Source organism: Erpetoichthys calabaricus, chromosome 4 (genome assembly GCF_900747795.2).
Source record: "Erpetoichthys calabaricus chromosome 4, fErpCal1.3, whole genome shotgun sequence".
Lineage (NCBI taxonomy): Eukaryota > Metazoa > Chordata > Cladistia > Polypteriformes > Polypteridae > Erpetoichthys > Erpetoichthys calabaricus.
Window position 1 is genome coordinate 127,863,476 of NC_041397.2, and position 24,980 is coordinate 127,888,455.

General features: G+C 36.3%; 1 protein-coding gene across 3 annotated transcripts in view; it reads right to left on the bottom strand.

Annotated features, from left to right (window-relative positions):
* LOC114651134 (probable ubiquitin carboxyl-terminal hydrolase FAF-X) overlaps positions 1-24,980 on the bottom strand; it is a 420,397-nt gene that overhangs the window by 60,822 nt on the left and 334,595 nt on the right. For all 3 annotated transcript variants that reach the window (XM_051926098.1, XM_051926097.1, XM_051926099.1), the window contains exons 33-35: positions 20,189-20,362; positions 7,455-7,596; positions 4,382-5,132 (exon numbers count right to left, since the gene is read on the bottom strand). In XM_051926098.1, the coding sequence (XP_051782058.1) occupies positions 4,382-5,132; positions 7,455-7,596; positions 20,189-20,362 (1,067 nt within the window). The remainder of the gene's footprint in view (positions 1-4,381; positions 5,133-7,454; positions 7,597-20,188; positions 20,363-24,980) is intronic.

A 24,980-nucleotide genomic window follows, 5' to 3' on the forward strand; every position in this document is an offset into this window, starting at 1 on the left:
ATACAACCCTTTTTTATTATGAAAAGGTTAAGTAAGTGTTGCATTGGGAGGTTTGGAACGCATTATGGGTATTTCCATTATTTCTTATGGGAAAAATAGTCTTGACTTACAACCAGCCCTCGCAAAAACGAATTAAGTTCATAAGTCAAGGGCCCACTGTAATTGACAAAATACAGACAAAGTGTATAATGTGTCAAGCCTGAAGTCCAAATATCAAATAAACACTTTCACAAAAGGTACAAGTATAACAAAACACGTGTGGTTTTATTCAAGAACATAAACGAAGACAAAGAAGTTTCCTAAGGGTAAGTCAATGACATGACTGCTTGGGTGGTGCAGCGGTAAGAACTGCTGACTCCTAATCAAGAAGTCACTGGCTGTCTCCCAGATTTAACGTTTTAAGTAGTGAGCTGTTCTTATTGTTAATATTATACAATAAAACCATACATTTGATTTGCATCTGTAACAGCTGGTGAAAATTTATAGTACTTGTAAAAGTTAGTTTTTTTTTTTTTCAGTTTTATTCTCTCAGTTACATTCACGCTCCCAAAACCTAATCAACCCCTGCCCCAAACCCCTGATCTGTTTTGTTATACCACCTCTTTATTTGAAAACAGTGGCAGACCTTGTGTGTGAACGAGACTGGGACTGGGAAAACTGTGGATGTGGGTGTGAGTGGTGAGCGTGACTGGGAATGATTGTGGATGTGAATTATTTTATACAGTTTTATTCTCGAGTGTTCCTGCTCACGCTGAATTAGTATGCACCTTCTGGTCCATGATGTCAAAGCCGCACTGACAATAAAAAGAGACATAGGTAAATATGACATTTGGAATAATTCATTTTATGACCTGTATAGCACATTTAGGAAACATTGTTGCACTAATGCAACATTATATTCATTTGCATACCTTCATGCGGTTGTAGTCAGTGACAGTGTTCGTTTTTTTTCCCCCCAGATCTTGTGCAGTCTCCACATGTTGGTGCATGGTGGTGTTTCTTTTGTACTCCAGGAGATGCAGAGTACAGAATAGTACAGAGGGGTCAGTTCCACGCTATATACAATCATCAAATTCAAATGTGAACAGTTCCCACACGCCCAAGGACCGTCCTTCCTACATTTACGACATGTGTACCTGTTGCAATGTATACACCGCTCTATACTGTGGTTCCTATTACACTGAAGGAGCACCTGACCCTGAACTTTCTTTCCTGGTGGAAGCAGAGGTCTTGGAACAGAAGCTTGTCAATGTTGTAACCTATTTTCTTTTTCCATCGCCCTTTCTTGTAAGAACCAACGACGAAGTTTCTCTGCTAGGTGAGCCGTGAACACCCCTCTTTTCTCAGTGGACCCTGTGCATGCCTTGTACAGTACATGTGTTGTACAGTACAGGTCAGGCAAAATTTAGCATTTTTTTTCCAGTTTTATTCTATCAGCTCAGGTTCATGCTCCCACAATCCCTCTACCTGACGCTGTTTTCAGATAAAAAAACATTTACTTGACTGGGAATAATTGTGGATATGAGTAGTGTTGTGAGACAATGGAACTGGAAGTTCTCTGATGTGGGCGTGGGTGTTAGTGGTGCATGTAACTGGGAGTTACTGTGAATGTGAGTGGTGTTTTGAGATAATGGAGCTGAAAATTTCAGGGAATTCTCTGATGTGGCGAGATAAAAACTGACACAAAACCGTGGGTGAATCAGCTGTGCTTGGTATCTTGTTCAGCAAACAGATACCGCAATGGCCACTGCTCTGTCACAAAAGAGGAGGTTGTCCCCTTTGGAGGCTTTGGGTCTACTGCAAGAAATGGATGATTGTGACTCAAACGGTGGCGAGGAACTTATTTTTGATATCGAGGAAGATGACGAGAAAGACACAGAGGTGAACTCAGATGAGGATTCTATATCAGAGAAAGAGAACAGAAGCCCTCTCCATAAGAAACATCCAGTCGCACATAAGAACAATGCAGCTGCACCAGGTGTAAAGGAAAAAAGATGGGACCGTTTGGATGAAGCAAGAGGTTGGGTGTTGTTCTGCCAGTCAATCTGACACACACATGTCCTACAGGTACATAGTCGTAAATGTAAGGAGGACGGTCCTTGGGTGTATGGGAACAGTTCACATTTGAATCTGATGATTGCATATAGTGCGGAACTGACCTCTCTGTACTATTCTGTCCTCTACATCTCATGGAGTACAAAAGAAACATCACCATGCACCAAAATGTGAAGACTGGGCAAGTTCTTGGAGGAGGGAGAAAAAAAAACACACAAACACAGTCATGGACTACAACTGCATGAAGGTATGTGAAAGAATATGAATAATGTTGCATTAGTACAACAATGTTTCCAAAATGTACTATACAGGTCATAAAATGAATTATTCCAAATGTTAAATTTACCTATGTCTCTCTTTATTGTCAGTGCAGCTTTGACAACATGGACCAGAAGGTGTATACTAATTCAGCGTGAGCAGGAACACTCAGGAATAAAACTAAATAAAAAAAAAAAAAAAAAAAAAACTCACATCCACAATCATTCCTAGTCACGCACACCACTCACACACACATTCACAGTTTTCCCAGTCCCTTTCACACACAAGATCTGATACGGTTTTCAAATAAAGAGGTGGTATAACAAAACGTTTTTATCTGAAAACAGCGTCAGATCGGGGGTTTGGGGCGGGGGTTGGTTGGGTTTTGGGAGCGTGAATGTGACAGAGAATAAAACTGAAAGAAAAAAAAAAACGCTAACTTTTATAAGTACTATAAATTTACACCGGCTGTTACAGATGCAAATCAAATGTATGTTTTTATTGTACAACAATAAGAGCAGCTCACTATTCAAAATGGTAACCTCACTGGCATCACAGTTTAGCATATAGGATTGAGGGATGTGGAAGTACAGGCAATGCTTAAAAAAACAACAACAGCAACAACAAACAGTTGCACATGCATCATGATGATGACATGAGCTGCTCCACTTGTTAATACCAAAATAAAATTTACTAGTGTTTCACTGCTATGAAGCACAAAAGCTCTCTTGCAACTAATACAAAATCGGAAATGCGTAACTGCCAAAACACACAATTAGCAGGACAGGAAAACAGTATATACTTCACTGCTAAATACAAATCTGCAAACACTGAATTTGTGTCAGTTGCGTGGCTTTTGAAGGTAAACTTATGGTCATTAACAAAACCCATAAGTGAAAGCACACATAATTATTTCAGTGGTATATTGAAGAATGTAATGCTGTATCACTTAATAAATTTTTAGAGTTTAGGTAAACAACAGCCCAAGTAATTTTCTAATTCTGGATTTCTACACAGGCAAAAGTAAAAAGGTGTTATCACTCGTGCAAGAAACTCTGAAAACATCAAACAAAGGCTGTTTAACATGAGTTCAGAAATAATTGATTAATGTAAAACTGAGAAGTTTGATTATATACAGGAATCTTTAAAGTTTTTACAAATGTAAAAAAAGAAGAGAAAAATTTGGAAAATTAAAGCATTATCAGTTTCTGACATTTGAAATGTGAATTAATTTGACTCATCTGTGAATAATTATTTACAAGAACATTTTTTTAACCAGCTAATGATGCAAATATGAAACTTTACATTAGCAAATCTTACAAACTTAGCAGAGTGGGTTCACTGATAAGCCAAGCTTTAAAAGCATTTTGTTACCATAAAAGCTTTGAAGAATTTAAATGGAAATATCCTGAATTATGTTGGAATTTACAAATTCAAAAGTACACACATAACAATGTGTAAATTTTTATGTTGAATGTCAATTTTAAGCAGTATTTTTCAGTTACCGGACAAAAAGAAAGAATAAATTTAGAATGTGCACATGTTAAAACAAATCAGGTAACTTATGAGGATGCCCCCCATTTCATTTAACACCGTGGGGATACCCACATCTGCCACACATTTAAGTTGAAGCCCTGTATTGTGTTTGATATTATAGAATGCCAATACTTATTTACTTAAATGATAGGTAACTAGCTGACAGATATACATCAGTATTTAAAAGTTTTTGTCACTGTTAGTATTTATATACTTTATATTGTATTACAGAAAAAAGGCACAGTATCATTCACTTCAATAAAGGAAGTACTTAAATAAAAAGTCACTGAATGGGATTTATTCTTTTACTGTGGTGTTGAAAGGTATCGAGCATTGTAGGTCGAAGTTCCCTATACCTCTGTGAATTAGTTTGTTTTCCTATACTACTACACTATACTATAACATGCCCGACTAAGGGAAAAATAATGTTAAAAACAAATTTTAATGATATATAAAATTTTATCAAGAATTCAAACATTAAAAAATAAAGGAAAAAAATGCATGTTATTAATTACATGAAAAGAGTACCAACCTGGAGGTGGGCTTAAATAGACACTGTTACAGGTCAGAAGTTTCTTTATGAACTGGAAATATTCCAGGCTGTACTGCATGCGATTATGCATAAACTGCACATTCTGCTTTCGTACACTTCGCTCTATGGCAGATGGCATCTTAATCTGGTGGGGTTTTGTTGTTATAGTCAGTTCAGCAATGTACTTAACAAGTTCATTGTCTTTATCTAGAGTGTCCATGCGCTCATAAAAAAGTATGTATGCATTCCACCACCTTTTCTGTCGTCTGTAAGACATGCGTTTCATCATGTGGTCAAAAACTTCTCCCATGTATTCTCCACCAAAGCACTGATTTTTCATTTCTTCCTCATCATCCATCTTGCATTCTGTCACATCTCCATCATCAAACTTGTACCACCGGTTTTTTTCACCATCTCCACCATTTCTTTGAATTATGTACGAATAATAGTGTCCTCCACTAGCCTGTCCACTATGTACAAGAACACCAACAAGTCTGTATTTAGTGCTCCTTGGCTGCTCATTTTCAGAGGGCTCATTCTGAATGATCTGATTTTCAGGATTTACTTCATCCCCCTCCAGCTTTGCAACTCCAGCCACAGTATAAGGTTCCATGTCCAATTCCCGTGGAAATTCAAAATAATCATTGAATTTGATTGCACATTCCCTTTCCCAGTCATAATCAAACCGCTTCAACTGTATGGCAAGAACTGGAGGTAACTTTTTAATAAGAAGGCGTTTCACTGTGTCCACCTAAAAAATAAATGCATATTACAGATTAACATAATAGGAAAGTTAATCCTAACCTTAACTCAAAGTCAAGACTAAAAATCTTAAACTAATAAAGGTTATTTAAGCATTATGAAGGAACAATGGATGTCTTCACTTATTATGCCAAACAAACAGTGAAATTCATTTGCTTATTAGTAAACTCAGCAGTTAAAATCTTAAACTACAGCTTTAACTAAGAGATTAAAAGTAGCCCAAGCCCTGAACATGTCACAAAAAGCCAAGTCAAAATAAAATCAAAACTGCAGTAGGCTAAAATCCTAAAACCATAATAAAGATGGCCTTGCACTTTAACAAGAAGCAGCATTTCTGCATTAATGTTTAATGAGACACAACCCACCACATGTTGTGCTAAATATGGAATAATCTTCCCTCTGTCATTTAACTTGTAATCGAAAAGGTAATGCTGTCCCAATTCAGGCAGTTCAAAACCAATGTAAAGTGTTAAAAAGTAAGAACACCCCATGAAATGTTTCCTTTTTTTAACATATGTGGAGATATCAAGATTTGATATTCATTTAAACTTTATCTATAAATAGGGGATACAAACAAACATCATGCAACACTTACATTTTATAGTCCATTTAAACAAACAAAATAAACATTAATCACTACTCCAAAAATTACAATTGGATGTTCTGATCCTTTGCACCTAAACATACTATTAGATCAACAAAAGAATGGCTGAAAAGAAAGAGATGGAGGGTTCTTTAGTGGCCAAGTCAAAGCCCAAATATGAGTCCCATCAAAATGCTGTGGGTTATTTGAAGCAAGCTGTGCATGCAAGACACTCCTCAAACATAGCTCAACTGAAAGAATTCTGCAAGGAAGAGTGGGAAAAAACATTACCCCACTTTATGTTAGAGAAAGGTAGACATTTACAGGAAGTGCCTCTTTGAGGTTTTTTCCCTACCAAAAGTGGCAATGCCAGCTTGTACAGCAAAGGAGATCTTGTATTTTCACAGATGGAAATGACATATCTTGTTTATTTTTTTGTTTAACAAATTATTGTAAAGTCATATTTAATTTTTTTCTGCAATTACATCACCTTTAGCTAAAGACCGTTTCACCTTTAGCTAAAGATTGTTTAACTCTTTTAGGGCTTATTTTTTTTTCTTTTCTCCCAGGTTGAATATTCTTCTAAAAAACTCAGTTTTCTAAAAGGAAAATAGTTTCTCACATAAATAAACATAAAATGTTTGTTGCTGCATGTAAGTGTGCTGCACTATGCTCCACATGGTGGCTGGCTCCTACAGCGCGGGGGCTGGGGTAGTCAGCAGTGAGCAGCTGCCAGGCCATTTTCTGAAAAGCACAAAAAGCAATGGTTTCTCAGATAAATCAACATAAAACGTCTGTTGCAGCGTGCAGTGTTTTGAGCCATGTGCTAGAGGCCTCTGGCTGCAGCAGCAGTGGTGAAACAGCTGGGGACTGATCAGCTAATGCCGGTACCTCACCTTTATTTTGGATCTTAATCTCCAGATCACTTGTACCAAAATCGGAGTCTGACAAGTCAGAATCCAATTCAAAATAATGTGCAAAGCAAAATTTCTCAGTGGATGACATTTTGCATATTTTTTATTTGTTTTTCTCTCTTGCCAAATGTCAATGCCATTCTAGACAATGTTTACTCTATGCTACTCACACACGGATTAGATGTCAAGTCAACAAGTCTAACAGTCCTACTAAAGCAAGTCTACCTATAACGCAAGGTTGAATTTTGTCAACGTTTACATCTCCCTCTACCCATGGATGTCCTCCATAACCCATTGATCTTGTCAAAAGTTGAAATCCACCCAAAAGGAGTTAAATGAAGATCTCATCTTGATGGTTCACATATTAAAAAAAGAAAACATTTTTTTTTTTTACTTTTTCACGACTGTATGTTCCTGAGCAGAGTACCCAAAGTAAAACCCATGCAGATGCTGGAAGAAAATTCAAACTCCAAACTAAAAGCAACTGGTCCAGATTTCAAAACAAGCCCCTTGCCACTCTATTAGTAGTGCTCTGGCCCTGCCACTGTGTTATATTGAGCAGTATGTGCCAGCATATTGGTAACAGTCACAAAAAGATCTTTATGATTAATATAAGCCACTACAGAATATTTTTTCTGTCCCATACTTTAATTTGTCTTAGCAGAACTAATGCAGCAATTAAAATATCTATAAGTTTGTGAAACATGGTTAAATTTTGCATCTTATGCATACAAACAGTATATTAATGAAATGTGATTTAAAAAGATACTATACATAAATTTATAAACATGTCCTTAAACAAAATTATATGTACCTTCTTGTTGCATTTTTCACAGTGGTAGGCATTGGCACCCTCTAACAAGTCTCCTTTAACATACTGCTCCATGGAGTCCAAGAGGTTTTGGTGGTTCCTTATATCTACATTCAGTGTTGTAAACGACTCCTCACATTCATACCTGAAAAAGCGAATAAAAATGCTCATAGTGTTAACAGAACAAATTATAGAACCTTCCAAAAAATACAGCTTATTTGTATATTATAACTAGCCAAACACACAAAATTCCTTTCGATTTTTAAACTTAGGACAACATGGGGCTAACAAACTAAACTGGACAAACCTGAACTACTAATCCCAGAAGAAGTCTTAGTAATGCTAGCGTGTAGTTCTACATGAAAATTATTTTTAAAATGGCGGTCTCATGCAGAAAGAAAACATAAGTTTACCACATTACAGAAGTCAATAGGGACAAGTGCTGAACAAAAGTAAATGCGGATTTAAAAAAAAAAAAAAAAAAAAAAAAAAACCCTCACGTTACATTACCCACATGTCTGTTATACAGTTGCTTTCTCGAAACATATGCTTTTTGGCTGAAATATTGTTAAAATAGTTACTTCTGTTAGTATCAGCACATACACAGACAAACTAACAAACATGAGTCTTCAGGTTTCATATTTATGTTCACATTCATAATTCGGGAAGAAATTACAATTTTAAATATTTGAGCCAAAAAGCATTTGTTTTGCCTGTTTTGAGCAAGTGATGAGATAACAGATGTGTGGAAGCAGCAGTGGCTGTACTTTGTATATAAGAGCTAGATTGAATGTTATTTATCTATTTACCTTGATTTATTTACTTACTTCCTACAGCGTAAAGTTACAAGAAGACTGCAGAGCTTCCCATGTACAAATACAAAGTACAGCAACGGCAAAAGTGTGATGTGCATTCTTTCTCCGATGTAGAACCTCCGTCATCATCTGAGTTCACCTCTCAGCAGTGTCAGATCGGGGGGTGGGGGGGGGGCGTGATCGGGGGATGGGTATGGGGTGTTGGGTGGGGGGAGCGTGAACGCAACTGAGAGAATAAAACTGAATAAACAAAACACAGCTAACCTTTACAAGTATCATAAATTTACACCGGCTGTTACAGACTCAAATCAAATGCATGTTATTATCCTAAAATAGTAAGCATAAGAGCAACTCACTTCTCAAAATGGAGTCGTCCAGGGTCAAACCCATGAAGTTTTGACTACCAGTCAACAGTTAATACCATTGCACCACTGAAGCAGTCGTAGCAAATGGGTGTCAATGTCGCACCCTAACGTGGGTTCTTTTTTTGCAGTTATATTCTTCAATAGAAGCGCACTTGTTCTGTTATATTTGTAACTTTTGTGAAAGTGTTTATTTGACATTTGGACTTCAGGTTTCACACATTATACACTTCATGTCTACATTTTGTCAATTATTACTAAAACATGAAAAACGTTTGTTTTAACGATGTGTTTACATAGATTGTTGTAGACATGGAACACACATGAAATGCATGTGTTCCAAATAACGATATAGTATTTATAAAAGGTGTCATTTTGCTCGACTTCTCACTCTATACAACTCTAAGCAACTGACACGCAGGTAAACAAATGAGCTAAGAAAACTGTGCGGCAGTGGGGGGATGTGATAGTAGGCTGCTTGCTGCTTATCAACACATTTACAGGACAAAAGACGCTGAAGAAGAGGTGCGAAGGGATTTAAGGTGGGACGGATTTTTTTTGTAGGCTTTGGTAATTCTAGTGTTAAACACATCATAGCAAATAAAAGAAAGCTGGTTTCTTCACTTACCAACAATTACTGCCAAATTAATGATTTTATGGACACTTTGTGTCTAACCTTGCCACTGCACATTTCTAACCTAATCGAGGCACAGCTTCCGGCTTGTCATGCTGTGTTCATTGTCACCGGTTGAATTTTGGCACAGTACACCTTCAATAGTGAGTTGTAATTTGAAAACAAAGTTAAGATTTATGTATGGGGAACAAAACACACTCAAATTATTTTAATCTAAAATTTTATTTCTAAGTCCCATTTAAGTTGAGTACGGTGAGAAGAGAGATCTGTATTTCAGTCCCCATGCACATACTGCCAGAGGTGGCCAAGAGAGATTTTAGTCAAAACACCCACAAAGGTCTAGTAAAGTAAATGACTGACATATCATTAATTATATCTACACTATATCCAGACATAGACAAAATATATCTACTCTATATATGTAAAATCCTAAGCTGAAAAGTGCAACGATTTTGTGAATCGATTTTATGTGACTTTTTATGTCACACTTTAAATTGGTCATATTTTAAAACCTACATATATGTTTGGTATCATTCTTTTCAGAATTTATCGAACTTTAATGTGATGTTGTTAGATTTTCAGATTCTTATTCTGTTTTTAAATTTTAAACTAAAAAATATCAAGAACATGCATCATGCGAGATGACACTTTGTGCCAAAAGATTTAATCACGCCTGGGGTCGGAAATAAAAGACAAAGAGTAGAACAGCTGCCGTACAGGCTTTTAAATGTTCATAGTGCTGTGCAAGATGCAGATCACGTGGCACGGCAGCAACAGCAAGCCAGCAGCTGATCATGCAAAGAGGAGGTTAAAAAAAAAAAAAAAAACTATTAGTTTCCCACTGTATCACCATTTAAGAGCGGGTTTCGGAGGAGCGACTGCGTCTCCTTGGGGTGCGTTCACCCCCCTCTTCACAACGCGAGCGGCAAAGACACACACACACACACACTATAACACACATACACATAATATACACACACAACCTGTCAAAACGCTGTTAAGCAGGAATGATTTCAAAATTAATGCAATGCATAGTTTTTACTATAAATAAAGTTCTTAGAAATTACAGTAAAAATATAAAAGTGAATTATATCAATGTTTGGTGTGATCACCGTTTGTCTTAAAAACAGCAGCAATTTTCTTAGGTCTACTTGCATGTAGTTTCTGATGGTACTCGCAAGGTAGGTTGTTCCAAGCCTCTTGGAGAACTTGCCAGTTTTACTGCAGACTTTGAGTGTCTTACTTGTTTCGGTCTGTCTATGTAATCTCAGACTCGTTCAGTGATGTTGAGATCAGTGCTCTGTGGGGTCTTTTGCAAGATTCCCTGTTCCTATTTTCACTGCAGATTTTGTTTTTATGATTTTGGCCATTGTCATGCTGCAGAGTGAAATTGGGACTTATCAGATACTACCTGGATGGTACTGCATGATGGATAAGAATTTTTCTGTACTTTTCAAAACTGAAGGGACCATCCACTTTGATTGAATTACCAACATAATTGCAGCACCAAACCTGCAGCAAGCCTTCACTGTGCCTTACTGTTGCCTGCAGACATTCATTCATATACCGTTCACTAGCTCTTTGGCAGACCTGTTAAAGAGAAAATTTCAAATTATGACTCCTCAGTCCAAAGCACCTGCTACAATTTTTCTGCACCAAAGTTCTTGTGTTTTCATGAACAGGTGAATCATTTGGCTTTTTTTCCAAATGGCTTTCTGGTCACAACATTTTAATAAAGACCACTTCCGAAAAGACTACTCAAGACTGTACCAGACTCCCAGTGGTTTCTGCCATTTCTGAGCTGAAAGTGGAGCTGGATATCTTCTGATTTTGCAGAGAAAAAAAAAATAAATAAAAAAAATAAAATAAATAAATACATAAATACATAAATAAATATATATACACACACACACACACACACACACACACACAGAGAGAGAGAGAGAGAGAGAGAGAGAGAGAGAGAGAGAGAGAGATAGATAGATAGATAGATAGATAGATACATAGAATTCTTTTTTTCTCCACAGAATAAATTGCTTCAATTAAAGGCTGGATTTCTCTAATTTCTTTTCAGTGTGAGTTTCACCAAAAAGGTGGTATTTTTTTCAACTCTTTTTACTAATCTTTACCAGGGATGCCAATAACTATGGAGGGGACTATACAACATACAAGTGCCAACTCAGCTCATTTATGTATATTATATATTTTTAATTACATACTAATTTACATGTTTATACTTTAGACCTCCCATGTAATTTCTAAAGCATTTTTCATAATTCTAAGCTCTGCAAACATGCGCACAATGTTGCAAGTCTGGAACCTTACTTGGACGGGATACAACATATGAAAGTGCTTTGTAATATTTTCACATTAGCGTGTGTTAAATAGCAATGGCTCCTGGTTCTTTCAATTTGATAAGGCCTTGAAAATACCATGTTGGCGCGTCTATCTTCTGCTTAGGCTTAGTGTTCTTTGCTTCTCTGACTATAAATAAAAAGTATCTCTGAAAGTTCTGCAAGTAGAAGCATCTCTCAAACATGCTTATGTTAAAACTTGAATAAAACTCTACAAATGTTGTCTTTCAATATTGTATTCTTTACTTATATTAGCAGGAATAAAGTAAACAAACATAATAGGTAAATGTTTAAAGATAATTATACTTTGCTTTCTCTTAATTTTGTGATTATGTTAGGCTAGTCAGTTTAGTTCATCATTCCAAACATAATATATTTCCAGTTTATGGGGTTACATGTTAAAATTAGAATGTGCTGTTACGATCAATGTAAGCTACCTAGTTTTCTGGAGCTTTAAATAACAAGCTACCCTCACAACTCTTTGTTTACATTTCCATTGCTATTCAATGACAACTTTTCCCCATGTATCTGACACATATTCAGTCTTTTTAGAGAATTGTGAAGTGCACCAAAAAAAAAAAATCATACATCTCAATTGCTTCATGTTTCCTGTAAAGGCATTCTTCAAATATATATTTTTGAGACAGTCTTGCAGAAAGACCACAAAACACCTTTGAGGACTTGCCATCATGAGTTAAAGAATTCACTGATGCCCTGCATTGCAATCAATTTGAAGATAGCATGTCATTAACAAGCATGTAGCTGGAATTCTTAGTTGTCTGTTATTTCAGGTCACTTCTGTCTGATATGCAATTTTAGGTTAAAGCTCAGTATGCAATAATATTTAATTTGAATCACTTAAAAAATTTGGGCAAAAAAACAAAACAGACATGAGCCAAAAATTGGAACTGAAAAACTGGACTGTAGTCTGAATGTAGCCTTAGTAGACAGTAGATGTACAAATTGGAATGCATCCCTAATGTGTGAATTATGACAGAAGTGACAACTAGGTGAAGCATCATAATCCTTTCAATGTTGAATGTACAGCATGATTAAGGGTTTCAATACCTTCCATTTATTCTTATAAAGTTCAGATTAATTGCTTCTTTGCATTGGTATTTGCCCAGTATTTTTCCTGTTGTAAATGTGTATGTGTGCACACCCAAGAAAGCGTATTTATTGCTAGTGCAAAAGATGCAAATCTGAACTGTTTCCTTCAACAAATATCAACAGTTTGTTGCAGAAAATGTAATATAGTGTAATTGTTTTGTTATGCAAAATATTACAATGCAGTACACAAATTATACAGTCAACCAGCATGAAGGTACCTCAGCACAAAAAGATCATTTAACACCAGAATTACCAAAGCCTACGAAAAAACTCATAATCCCGGCCCACTTTAAATCCGTTCACACCTCTTCGTCAGCGTCTTTTGTGTGGTAAATGTGTCGATCAACACAAGCAGCCCGCTATCCCATCCCCCCAACAACGCAGAAACGGCAGAAAGTTCCCTCAGCTCAAGTCTGTTTACCTGCATGTGAGGTGCCAGGAGTTGTATAGTGTAAATAATATATCGTTATTTAGAATACATGCATTTCATGAGTGTTCCGTGTCTACAACAATCTATGTAAATACATTGTTAAAACAGAAACGTTTTTCATGTTTTAGTAATAATTGACAAAATGTAGACATGAAGTATATAATGTGTGAAGCCTGAAGTCCAAATGTCAAATAAACACTTTCACACAAGGTACAAATAAAACAAAACAAGTGCACTTTTATTCAAGAACATACAGTAACTGCAGAAAAAAAAAACTTGCGTTAGTGTGCAACATTGATACGCTTTTAGTAAGACCGCTTTGGTGGTGCAGCGGTAAGAACTGCTGACTCGTAATCAAGACGTTCATGGTTCGATCCCAGACGTTTCTGTTTTGAGTAGTGAGCTGCTCTTATTCTTACTATTATAGAATAAAAACATACATTTGATCTGAGTCTGTAACAGCTGGTGTAAATTTATGGTACTGTACCTGTAAAAGATAGCGTTTATGTATTTAATTAATTAATTTATTTATTCAGTTTTATTCTCTCAGTCACTTTCACGCTCACCCAAATCTGACACTGCTGTTTTCAGATAAAGACGTGCTACAGCAGAGGTGAACTCAGATGAGGATGAGGGTTCTACATCAGAGATAAAGAACAGAAGCCCCCCCCCCCACCCCCAAGAAACTTTCACTAACATATAAGAACAACGCAGCCACACCAGGCGTAAAGGCGAAAGATGGCACCGTTTGGATGCAGCAACAGGTCAGCCATCATCCTGCCAGTCAGTCTGCCCCACACCTGTCCTTCAACGAAACAGCACGGCTTACAGAGCTCGCCATGGTATCAGTATATATAGTATAGCACTCATAATTAATATTTTTGTATGCGGGATACAGAACGGTTAACTTGTGTACTCATTTCAAATAAAATTTCCTTCTGTAATGGTTTATTCAGGAACTTTTCAAAGAGATGAATTTTCAGACTTAAGCAAATTCACAGTTCTGCTGCACATGTAATTACCAGAAGTAGAAAGTTTCACCTTTACATTAATTTATCTAATACTACCTTGCTCTCAGCTATATTGTCTTCAAATGTTCTGCTACTGAAAAATTTGCCTGCTAGTGTAACTTATTTCCATCTGTTTCACAAGTTAAATACTGGCTTAAAAACAATCACTTCTATATACTTAGCAGAGCTTCTGATACTTGAAAGGAGTGGCAGTAATTTACAGTTATTCATACATTTTTATCCAAGTAGCTGGCAGCTTTTACCATAAATAGTGACAGTCACTGGATGAGGGAGAAGCAAATGTGGTACAATACTGTAGGGCTCAAAAACTTTGAGGGAAGCCAGTTGGTCATAATATGGTATTCAGAGTCTGTTTATTCCAAAAGACTATGAACCAATAGGTTAATTTTCTACTGGGATGCTGTTTACAGTATTAAGCACTTTTATCTATTCACTATAGGGCTGTCATCTATACTAATACTTCAGATAAATTTATGCTTCATATTAAAAAGATTTTTGCATATATTGAAATATAAACAGAAATCCAGGGCAATTGATTCAACATGAGAATTTATCACTATCCTTTACTAGAAAATGCACACCTTTATTAAATTTTCATATACTCTAGCTAAACAACCAACTGATCTTAGTATAAAAAAATTATGTTTTGCCTCACTTTGTAGAATACTCCAATAAACACATTCAAATATGAAACTGGTCTGTTTATAAAAAAGTAAAACTGAAATTAAAATTGTATATTTTAACTTCAGGCAGCACAGTGTAGTGCCAAGCAATGAAAACAGATTAAAGGTTACATGGATCATGTTTGACCTACAGTATAACAAGAAACTTTTTTCACAATTCTGGTTTCCACAGAAAATATCGGTGGTGTGTAATAGACAGAGCATGACACATAGTGCAAAATACAGGCTAAGCTTTGCTTCATGTTAATTATAAATCAGTCTACAAATCGAGTCAGCAGGAGATTCAAACACATGAAGCCAAGCTGTAATGGGACTGTGAAGAAAAGGGAAAAAATGCTTATTTACATTTGAAAGAAAGCTATCTTGACAAAACAAGCCATCCTTTGGAAAATGCAAACAGATTGTTCCTGTCCAAAATAATGCGCAAACACGAAATGGAATCCCGAAAAATTCTCATAGTTTCCACCATATCTCTCATTTTTGCACTTGCAGTATGACCTTTCCCTAGTCAGGGCCATACAGTGCATGCTGGACAAAAAGTCCAGTACTATTCGTTCCATTAAAGGTTGCCATAATAATTTGAGAAAAAGAAAGTAGATCTTATATTAGTCATGCTTTGAGCAAGGCATTACACTGATGAGAATATGGCGGAGTAGCATCTTCTAATCTTCACTACTACTACTACTGATTCTGAGGAGGACTGCTGTCTCAAAGAAGTCATACATGTGTTTTTTGCACTTAATGGAAAAGAAGCCAACAACAGCCCCTAGCTGGGGAATGATATTGCTTTTAAAAAAGTGCAGAGTCTTGGCGCAGAAAGAACAGGCATGTAGCAAAATACAGCCAAACTTGGTTATAGAGAGTTTGACAGGACTAACACTATTTGCTCGTTATAAGACTCAGTCTATTAATGTAATAGTGATTTATTGAAAAAAAAAAAAAACATTTAGCCCATAATGAACATATACATTAAGTACAATATACTACAGTATTTTCTAAGAAAGTCCAAAATACTTCTTTGTTTTAAACTTTGTAATCTACAGCCATGCAGTTCGCCTCTTAAAACACTTAATGCGTCCTTTCTTTTTCTCGTCAGCCCCTTGAAAAAATGGCATCAATGTATTGCAGGCATTTTCGTCATCAAACAAAGTTGGTAAACTGCATTCTGGTAAATCCAATATGCCAGCGGCATCTTCCTCCTTGTCATCTTCATCGTCATCTTCTTTCTGAAGCAACACGTCTATGATTTCGTTTTCGTTAGGAATTCTGGTAGTAAACAATTTCTCATCCGCGTGTTGATAGTCATCTAAATTTACATTATTAATTTCAATATTGTATTGGCGAACCCATGTAGATAAAGGTAATTCATCCCCCTTCTTCAAAAATATCAGATGTTGACAATTTTGATTTCCTGAAGCAATTCTGTATGGTGACAGTCATTACATTGTTCCAGGCATCAGAAAAGAAATTTATTGCATCCAGGATTGCAACAGGTACACCTAGATTTTGCTCTCTTCTTGCTATTAATTGAAGCACAGTAAATCTTTTGTAAAAACCTTTTAAGCTTTTGATGATGCTTATGTCCACAGGTTACAATATAGAGGTGGCATTAGTTGGGAAGAACACTAACTTAATGTTTGAAAAATGTTCAAAATGGGGGTGTGCTGGGCAATTGTCAACAACTACTAAAATTTTTCAGTTTTTCTGGACTAAATTTTTGTTCCAGCTGCTCAATTATTGTTGAAAAATGTCTGTAGTCATCCAAGATTATTCGTATAAAAAAGCACTGTCAACCTCACTTTAGATTGTTTTCCACCGGCACATTTATCACCTTTAAACTTCATGGTTTTGTCTGGTGTTAAAACTATAAAAAAGGCCTGTTTCATTGGCATTATAAAGATCTGCATTACTGTAGTCCTTTCTTAAGTTGGGCCAAACATTTGACAACCACTCATCTGCACCTATGGAATCTACACCACGAGACTCACCACAAATTTTTCCATACACGATGTTATGGCGATTTTTAAATCGTTCAAGCCAGCCGTTACTGGATACAAAATTGAGGTGACCCAATTCTTTTGCAAATTTTTCAGCTTGCGCTTTCAAAATAGGACCGTCAATGGGAAATCCAGAGTTTCGCTGAATCTTAACCCATTGCAGTAACGCGTCATTGACATCATTCAGCTGACATCTTCTAATTTTTTTTGCCCTTGTCATTTTGTCTTCGAAGGATGAGATGTAGGTGTTTTTATTCTTCATCAAAGTTGAAACTGTTGACGAAGACAAACCGAATTTTTTGCAAATGTCTACATTTTTCACTCCACACTCAATTTCACGAATAATCTCGACTTTTTCGCTGATTGAAATGCATTTTTGTTTTCTGGTGGCCATGTTTATCAATTGCCTGGGCAATTTAAACTAAAAGTGTGTTTTTCTTGCTGCCTTTTTATAGCAGAAAATAGAAAGGAAATGACTAATCCTTAGAAATTCCTGTCATAAACACACTTTTGATATTTTGAGGAAGGGGGGTGGAACCGGGCAGCAGGATGCGCCTAGAAAGGGCCTTAATCTATTGTATACATTTCCGCTAGTGGCTCGCAAAAGTCTAGGATGTGGTCAAGTGTTGTTCATAATAACTGAGATTTCACTCGTTATAACAGGGCAAATTTACATGCAAATACCTGGTATATCTTTCAAAAATAAAATTTTTTCTTTATAACAAGAAATCGTTATAACCAAGCTCATTAAAACCGAATTTAACTGCATTTCAATGTTTTTCCAGCCTAGTGTTGACACATCAAAAGTCTGGGCACACACTGGTTAGCCCTGCAACCACAAAGGACCAGAGTCATTTATTCAAATCAAGTACTGTATGTGTATTCTGCATATTCTTTACTCATTTGAATGGCTTATCTTTTCTCACCTGAATCCTATGCCATTAAAAAATTGGATGCAATATTGTTCGATTTTAGGTAATAGATAGAAGATGCATATTCCTGGGTAGCAGGGTAAGAGGCTTACAGTTTACATAACACTTAAGTCTGTACTGTTGCATTTTGTCAGATAGACCAGGCTCTAATACAGACATGTCAAACACGAGGCCCACGCGGCATGACAGATCCTAGTTAGCACTGAACTTGTACAAAATGATTACTATCGTTTGTGATTGAATCATTCTGCATCTTCGGTGTTACTTATTGACTTTTCTTACTTCTGCCTTCTGACAAAAGCGCGTTTTCCCATGGCATTTCGGTACCGGAAACATCATCTGCTAGTATAGCAACGAGCCATGTCCAATGTTAATGAGCTGCGACATCGCAACTGAAGTGCTAGGCTGCAGCAGCGGGCAGCAGAGGTGGCCTTAGGCATGTGCAAACTCTGCACCTGCACAGTGCCGCCTAGCCAATATATACTGAATATAAAACAGAAAGAGAAAATAACGACACAGCTGATGGCAATGTGGCCGAAAAACATTGTGTTTCTTGTTAATTAGTATGCTGTATTTACAAATGTCGCTAGAGTCGGAGCAGTAAGCTATATGTAGTATTATAACGTTCTGCTGTAATGAGAATATCATGGGCCGCCACATGGTTTTCAAGTTACAGACACGCGCAGATAGAAGCGTGTCATGAGCACGAGGCGGCTATGCAGTGTCCGCAACGGATGTGGCCATCCGCCGTGCATAAGATACCGTATTGACATTGCCAGGCGAATGGGCCACCGATTCTTTCTCTGCCCAGGGCCGCCACAAGCCTATAGCTGCCCCTGCTAAGGCTACACTACTGACTGGGCTGCTGAGACTGGCCACTGGGCAGAACTGACCATCACGAGTAGTAATAGCCCGCATATTTTCACGTTTTTTTGCTCTAGTTTCATGTAATTTTGTGCTAGTATTGTAACGAACAGTTAGTGCAGACTACAGCTGAAGATCTGAAGTGGACGCGAGAAGTTGGTGAGTTGTTTATTAACATATTTTTGTGATTTTGAGTTTGTAAAATTATTGTAGGTCAGGTGGCTTTTTGCATATCGGCTTATTTTACAATAAAAACTCTGAAGTAAACTTAGTAAAGTAAAATTTTTGGAGTATTTCTTTTCCAACTTGAATTACTGAGCAATGAATTCACTGAGCATTTTCGTGATTTCAGTTCACACAAACAGGGCATTGCGCTGTTCTCTTACAACACTGAGAATGCGCCTGAGAATATCCAAATGGAATTGACTGAAGTGCAGTCAGATTCTATTCTGAAGGCAAAATACAACGAACTTGGTGTGCCAGGCTTGTATGCTTACCTGCCACCCTCGTATGTGCAGATCTGTAAGTTGGCATCGAGAGTACTGTCAATGTTCGGAAGCACTTACCTTTGTGAGCAATTGTTTTCGTTAATGAAAGCTACCAAAACCCCACATCGCTCAAGACTTACCGTCGAGCACCTTTCATCCCTCATAAAAGTTGCAGCTGCACAAAATTTCAAGCCTGATATTGACGAACTGGTTACTAGCAAGAGATGCCAAGTGTCGGGACAAAAGAAATAAATCTCACACTGTAAGGCTCTTATATAAGCAATGAATATAATATAAAAAGGACCTAGCTAAGAGGCTAAGACTCTACAGGCTAATTCTACACTGTTGTATGGAGACTGTATGGAAAAAAATTGCTTTTCTTTAAACTTTAAGTGTTACATTTTTTAAAGTTTTCAGTATTGAAAAGAAAGCTACAGTAACTTTGTATCATAGTATAATAGTATTTGTTATAGTGCGGCCCACTGACTCACGTATGGCAGTTGAAGCGGCCCACCAATGGTAGTGAGTTTGACATGCCTGCTCTAATATGTATTCTGACTTATCATTTTTCTTATTGAAGTTATTAATGCAGCAGTGAAATCTTCCTGAATATGCTTGTGACTACCAACATTTGAAAACACATTATGTCATGAATATCATACTTTCAAAAATATGTTTTTCACATTTTTGCCATTGTCCAGAATTAGTCACTGCCGGGTTGATTTTGAATATACAAGAAGTACCGTCTCCGCAAAGACAGGAGATTAAAAGTTTTTCTCAGCCATTATAAACTACATGGGGTAAGTAACATTTAAAAAAAATTGTTTTTGATTGGAGTATTCCTTTTACGAGTTGATAGTATTAAATATTAAGGAAAAAAATTGCAGGAGTTTTGTTAAGATGTTGCTGCAGATACCTTGGCGGGTGAAAAGACTCTATATGTTAGTGTTGCAGTACATTATACAGTACAGTAATTGCATATGACTCACCAGAGGTGATTGTACATAAATGTTTATATTTAATACCTTAACACCTACCTGTGTGGACAACCCTGACATATTTTCTGGTCAGCAAATGATCCACCAAGAACTTTACTCAGCATTGCAGGGTGACCTAGGGCTTTTAAAGCTTCATCTAAGCTATCCACTAAAGAATTAAAGAATTCCAGGGCATCATGTTGTTCCCTTAGGTTGACTGGTTCACCCCACAACCTAAAAGATTGGAGGAAAAAATGTATAAAATCACTAGGGTTCATTCATTTTGCAAACAAGTACACTGTATGCAAGAGAAAAGAACTAAATAAACCTTAGTCTTTCTTTATTTTTTGGAACAACTGTTAGTTAAATATATTACAAAGGTAAACAATAAATAGAACCATGCTGCCTCAATAAACCAGCTTGGTACCCTCAAAGTGTGCAACCTCTAAAGCTATTCTACATTAATTTAGCCACAAGGAGGGAAAATTGGCCTAAATATGGCACTTCTGCTGAAAAATGAGAAAACTACAGAGCAATGCAGTATAAATGAGGCAGGAAAAAGCAACATCCTTGAGTAGCAAACAGGCAACATTTCAACACTAGAACCCCCACCAAATATTCCTCCTCTTAAGAACTCTATGTTTCCCAACATACACAAGGAAATGTATATGGCCTTATCACCTCACCAAAATGCCCACTGATTGCCATCTTTGTTTTGCAAATGCGTAAGGTCGTGTAGACACGTGTTTATTATATCAAAAATAACCGCTTGAAAGTGAGTTTATATTTTTTTCATAATTTTTTTCATAATTATGTTTCACACAGACTTAAATTGCCATTTTGCATTAACTTTTGCAACTAACAAACCTACAGAGAATGTTACTCAACAGAAATGTATTTATTATATCTGAGTACTTGCATGTGAAACAAACACATGCATGAAAACATCTTTATTTGGAAATGCTATTTAGACTTCCCAGTCTGTACAAATTTGGCAACATATTACTTGAATTATTTTTTATTCAGTTTTATACTTGAGTAAAAGCACAATTTCATTATACCTTTTGTGAAAGTGTTTATTTTATATTCCATGTCTTAATTTGAAAACAGTATTTGTACTTCACATTCACAGTAAAGAAACAATCAGTCTTTTATCCAAGAATAAAACAGAATGAAAAGAAATCGTTCAAATGACATGTTGCTATGAATGTGTAAAGATGCAAAATGCATCATAACAAAATTAGACAGGTGCATAAATTTGAGCACCCCAGCATAGATATTGCATCAATACTTAGTTGAGTCTCCTTTTGCAAATATAACAGCCTCTAGATGCCTCCTATAGCCTTTGATGATTGTCTGGATTCTGGATGGAGGTATTTTTGACCATTTTTCCGTAAAAAATCTCTCCAGTTCAATTAAATTTGATGGCTGCTGAGCATGGATAGACTGCTTCAAATCATCCCATAGATTTTCGATGATATTCAAGTCAGGGAACTGTGACGGCCATTCCAGAACATTATACTTCTCCCTCTGAATGAAGGCCTTTGTAGGTTTCAAACTGTGTTTTGGATCATTATCTTGTTGGAATATCCAACCCCTGCATAACTTCAACTTTGTGACTGATGCTTGAACATTATCCTGAAGAATTTGTTGATATTGGGTTGAATTCATTTGACCCTTGACTTTAACAAGGACCCCAGTCCCTGAACTAGCCAGACAGCATGATGGAACCTCCACCAAATTTGGCAGTAGGTAGCAGGTGTTTTTCTTGGAATGCGGTGTTCTTCTTCCACCATGCAAAGCTTTTTGTTATGACCAAATAACTCAATTTTTGTCTCATCAGTCCAAAGCACTTTGTTCCAAAATGAATCTGGCTTGTCTAAATGAGCATTTGCATACAACAAGCGACTCTGTGGTGTGAGTGCAGAAAGGGCTTCTTTCTCATCACCCTGTCATACAGATGTTCTTTGTTCAAATTGCACTGAATTGTAGAACAATGTACAGATACACCACCTGCAGCAAGATGTTCTTGCAGGTCTTTGGAGGTGATCTGTGGGTTGTCTGTAACCATTCTCACAATCCTGTGCATATGCCGCTCCTGTATTTTTCTTAGCCTGCCAGATCTGGGTTTAATAGCAACGGTGCCTGTAGCCTTCCATTTCCTAATTACATTCCTTACAGTTGAAATCAACAGTTTAAACCTCTGAGATAGCTTTTTGTAGCCTTCCCCTAAACCATGATACTGAACAATCTTTGTTTTCAGATCTTTTGAGAGTTGCTTTGAGGATCCCATGTTGTCATTCTTCAGAGGAGAGTCAAAGGGAAGCACAACTAGCAACTGATCGCCTTAAATACCTTTTCTCATGACTGGACACACCCATCTACGAAGTTCAAGGCTTAACGAGCTAATCCAACCAAATTTGGTGTTGCAAGTAATCCATATTGAGCAGTTACATGCATTCAAATCAGCAAAATTACAAGGGGACCCAAATTTTTGCACAGCCAGTTTTCACATTTGATTTAATTTCATACAATTAAATACTGCTTAACTAAAAATCTTTGTTTGGAAAACACCCCAGTACTCAGATGTTCCTAGGAAATGAAAGACATACCACTGTTATCTTTTTTGTTGAAAGTAGAGTAAATTATTATGCAGGCTGAGAGGGGTTCACAAACTTTTTTATATGACTGTATTTAAAATAATGATATATCACTACAAATATATCTCCTTACAAATCTTTACCATATAATATCTCAAATGCAGACTTGAGCTGTAAGTGAGAGGAATCGAGCTGACGGTGACAAACAGAGTGTTAAGTGTCAGGGGGAGCAAATGGCTGACTGAATGGAGGATGGGTCAAGTTCAGGTTCAGCACTGCTGACACATTTGCAAAACAAAGGTGGTTATATCAGTGGGCAGTTGTTGCACTGAAAAGAACATACGACTTTCCTTGCATGTGTTTGGGGAAAGTAGGTTTTTCAGCGAGAACGAAAATCTTCAAAAACTTTGAGAATTCTAGTGTTAAACACTAGAACAGAGAAGTCCAGTCCTTAATGGCTTTAATAAATGTTCAGTTGATCTAAGACAGCTAAAGATATAACAGGATGCAAAAGTGAGTAAGAAATCCCAGTGACAAGCTCAGGAATTTTTCAGCATGAAGCAAGGAGGAATTTAGTAGCAAGACCTTTTGGACAGAAAAGCCCTTGCAGATTATGACACATATAAAAAAAAAGGAGGCTGTGACAGCAACAGAGAATTTACAGTGGAAAAATAGGAATATGCATATGCCCAAAAAGTAGAAAACATAAGAGAAAAATCACAAGTAGATGAAAGTGCTGAAGCAACTAGGGGGCAGAAATGGTATAGTGGGACAGATAAAAAATCAATGAAGAAACTTAATTACATTAATTACAGAAATAAATGACATTAGCAAAAATGGAAGTTCAGGTGAAACTGACATGGTGAATAAATGGGGAGGTTAATGACCCAAAGTGAAAAGATGAAATGGATTTGTTGTCTTCTCAAAAGAGGAAAAAGACATTGACAAATGAGAACCACTAGTAAACCCCCTCAGAAATTATTTCTACATTAACTAGTCTGACTCACAGTAGAAGTACCTTGTAGAATGATCTATTTTTTTTAATGGTCCAGAGGTGTGCAAGAAAGTTGTGCATACTAATTTCCCCCAAAAACTTCCTAAACTCAGCATTACATTTCCTTAGCATTTTACATAACAGAAAATGATTCTTCATAATGCTCTTGACTGATACTTAACCCACCAACTGCTTACGTCCAATAGGAATTATGTACAGTGCATTTTTTAGACATATGTGAAAGCAATTCTGGATACACTTGATAGAATAGTTTACTATCTTCTGATTTTATTATCGCCACATTTATGAGAACTACCTGAATAAATTGCAACCAGAGGTATTTTTTCTAACTGAAAAAAAAAAAATTAGACTAGACTTTAAGTGTTTAACTTTTTACAAAATTAAGTAAGGAAATACAAATAATTAAAGAAGGCTGCCATGAGAATGAATGGTACAATCCACATGTCATTACTTGCAAAAGTTTGCATATTAACAACTGACTAGTTTAACTGGGTCTCAAAAATATTAAAACTAAAATTAGGGTGTGGAAGGGAAAGGAGCAATAAAGAATAAATTAGATAAAGTTTGTTAAGCCTATGGGGAAATTCAGTTATTTTCTTTTCCTTGCCTACAAGAATATGAAACTGAATTCTAAAGTGAAGTGTATTTTATACATTTTAAAAAATAATTAGCTTGCTCTTGAATTATATAATGGAGCGACTGGGTACAGGGATCCCATTTTGAAAAAAGTGTTAAAACTTTCTGAGTATATCCAATATATATACAATAAGCTTTATTTCAGGTAGCAAATATATATATATCATGAATGTTAAGAAATAACTTTGACTTGGGGGAAAAAAAACTAAAATCTAAATGATCATGATGCATAACCACAGATTCCAAATGGATAGTGCACTGAACTGGCATGTCTGCTAAACAAGTACATGACAGCATGAAAAAAAAGCATATTTTGATCAATTAAAGATTGCATAATGGCTCAGTAACAAGGTATAACACAACCAGAAATTTGTAACAGCACAACCAAAAAAGCCTGGAAGTTTTTACTTAATATATATATAACTGTAAGGAGAATTAATAAAAATATTATTAATATCTGCAGTAGACCCAAAGCAGCAAGCCTCCTTAATATGATGCTATTATATTAATTAGAAACATCTAAAAGTAACATTCCTTTGAAGGATCAAAGTTTGGCTTGTATTAACATGGTTTATTTAAACAATAAACATTATAATATTGT